Below are 1,886 nucleotides of genomic sequence, written 5' to 3' on the forward strand. Positions count from 1 at the left end.
CGTATTTGCAACTCGCTGAGAAAAGAAAGATCTTGAATCTCGAGGCTTAATTCAGGGATGGGAGGAATAAAACGGGGGCTATAAAGGAACACTTTTTTTTCCCCTTCTCTTTTTAGATCGATCTAGTGCCTTGGAAGTAGAGAAAAAGTTACTAAAGACAGCTTTCCAGCCAGTGCAGAGGCGGTAAGAGATGGCTCCCTCCGTCTCCTCGGGATGTATGGAGGCAGTTGTAAATGGTTAGCTTATTTTCTCCGCTTCTTTAGTTCCCTTTCCAGGGCGGTTTCTTGTTCTTCCTCTGCGTGCGTGGTGGGTTATTCTGATCATATATTTTCTTTGCTGTTCCCCGTTCTGGCCCTCGGGAGCGATTCTCGCGGGCAGGCCGAGCCGCGCTCGGGGGCAGCGGGGCCGCGCGGCTGCAGTGTCCGGGCGCGGGTCGCCCCTGGCCGGGAGCGCATCCCCGAGCCCCCCGCAGCGCGGATCGCCACCCGCCGCTGTCGCTCGGTCGGGGGGAGAGACACTGCGGCAGCACAAAATAGTAAATTAAAGTAAAAAAAAATAAAATAATAAAACCAGAACAAAAACCCCCCACCCAGTGTATGAAAGCTGAAGAGGCTGAGCCCTGCCGACTTTGGCATAACAGTCACTCAATTTCAATGAGAAACCAATTACTCTTTTGATTGATTGAAACCACGGGAATCGGGCCCGCGGTGTTTTCGTGGCTAAATACATTTAGCATAAGTCACTCTGAAAACTTTTTATATTTATAGATCAATTTAAAAAAATAACAACAACAACAAAACCAGAGCTACCTGCAGTTAAAAATATTGTGCCAGCCCAAGATAATTAGAAATCCTATTAAATTTTTTTTTCTGTGTCATTTTTTTTCCAGGCCCCAGAACCAACTTGACGCCGCTATGGTTCTATCGGCGCTCTCATCATCATAGTTAATTTTTTATTGTTGTTGTAATGATTGTAAAAAAAAAAAATCTCTGTATAATTACAACTTGTAAGCATGTCCGTATATTAAAACTAAAAAGGAAAAAAAATACCCACTTCTGTACTATCACCTGGGTTAGCTGAGTCGAGTCGTGAGGTTTTTTCGGAAGTCCAGTGAGAATTAGGTGTTTCCTTTTTTTTTTCTTTTTTTTTCTTTTTTTTTGTTGTTGTTGTTGTTTGGGTTTTGTTTTTTTGTTTTTCTTTTTTTTGTACATACCTTAAAAAAATGTACATACGTGTGAACCAAATTGTACAAGAAAGTATATATTTTTGGCTAATAAATAAACTGTTGCCACTTTGACTACACTTCTCGTTTCCCCCACCTCTGGAGTGGTTTTCCTACTCGAGTCCCGCCTTCCCCACGTCCCCCCACCCCACTCCTCCCACCTTCCCCGCGCCGGTTACTGTTTTCCCGCGGCATCCGGAGCGGTTCATCCCCGGGCGGAGCGCGGGTCGCGGTGTCCGGGCCGGGCCCTTCCCAACGCCGATCGCTGGAGCCGCAGCTCCCCCTGCAGGCGGTGGCGGGGGGTGCGGGGCTCCGCGTGCGGATGCGGGGACAGCGCCCCGTCCCAGGGAAGCGGGGGATGGCGCCGGGGGGAGCCCCGGGGAGGGCAGCGGGCAGATGATCCGAGGACCCCGAGGGCAGTATGAGGGGTGCCGCTATTGACTCTCCCCACCCTGCCCCTGCGGAGCGGGGCTGGGGCGGGTTACTTGGAAGGAAGCTTCGGGGGTCGGTGGTGTGGCCGCGGGGGTCGGCAGCGCAGCTGGGTTATTTCTGCCCCCAAACCTCCCCGCCCTCTCTCCTGCTTTCGCGCATCCCAGGGGTCACTTTTGGGGTGCTCCGCACGGGTAGTCTGTGCCGCTGAGCGGGGAGCGGGTGTGGGGCTGCC

The 1,886-nt window shown here is 51.4% G+C and overlaps 1 protein-coding gene across 1 annotated transcript in view; it reads left to right on the top strand.

The window, feature by feature from the left end:
- The window catches only part of IRX3 (iroquois homeobox 3), a 4,034-nt gene extending 2,732 nt beyond the window's left edge, over positions 1 to 1,302 (top strand). The window contains exons 3-4 of the mRNA XM_027666255.1: positions 117 to 183; positions 890 to 1,302. Of these exons, the coding sequence (XP_027522056.1) occupies positions 117 to 183; positions 890 to 944 (122 nt within the window). The 3' untranslated portion in view covers positions 945 to 1,302. The remainder of the gene's footprint in view (positions 1 to 116; positions 184 to 889) is intronic.
- Positions 1,303 to 1,886: the final 584 nt, after the last annotated feature.

This window comes from Corapipo altera, unplaced genomic scaffold (genome assembly GCF_003945725.1).
Source record: "Corapipo altera isolate COAL_440 unplaced genomic scaffold, ASM394572v1 99, whole genome shotgun sequence".
In the NCBI taxonomy this organism is placed as follows: domain Eukaryota; kingdom Metazoa; phylum Chordata; class Aves; order Passeriformes; family Pipridae; genus Corapipo; species Corapipo altera.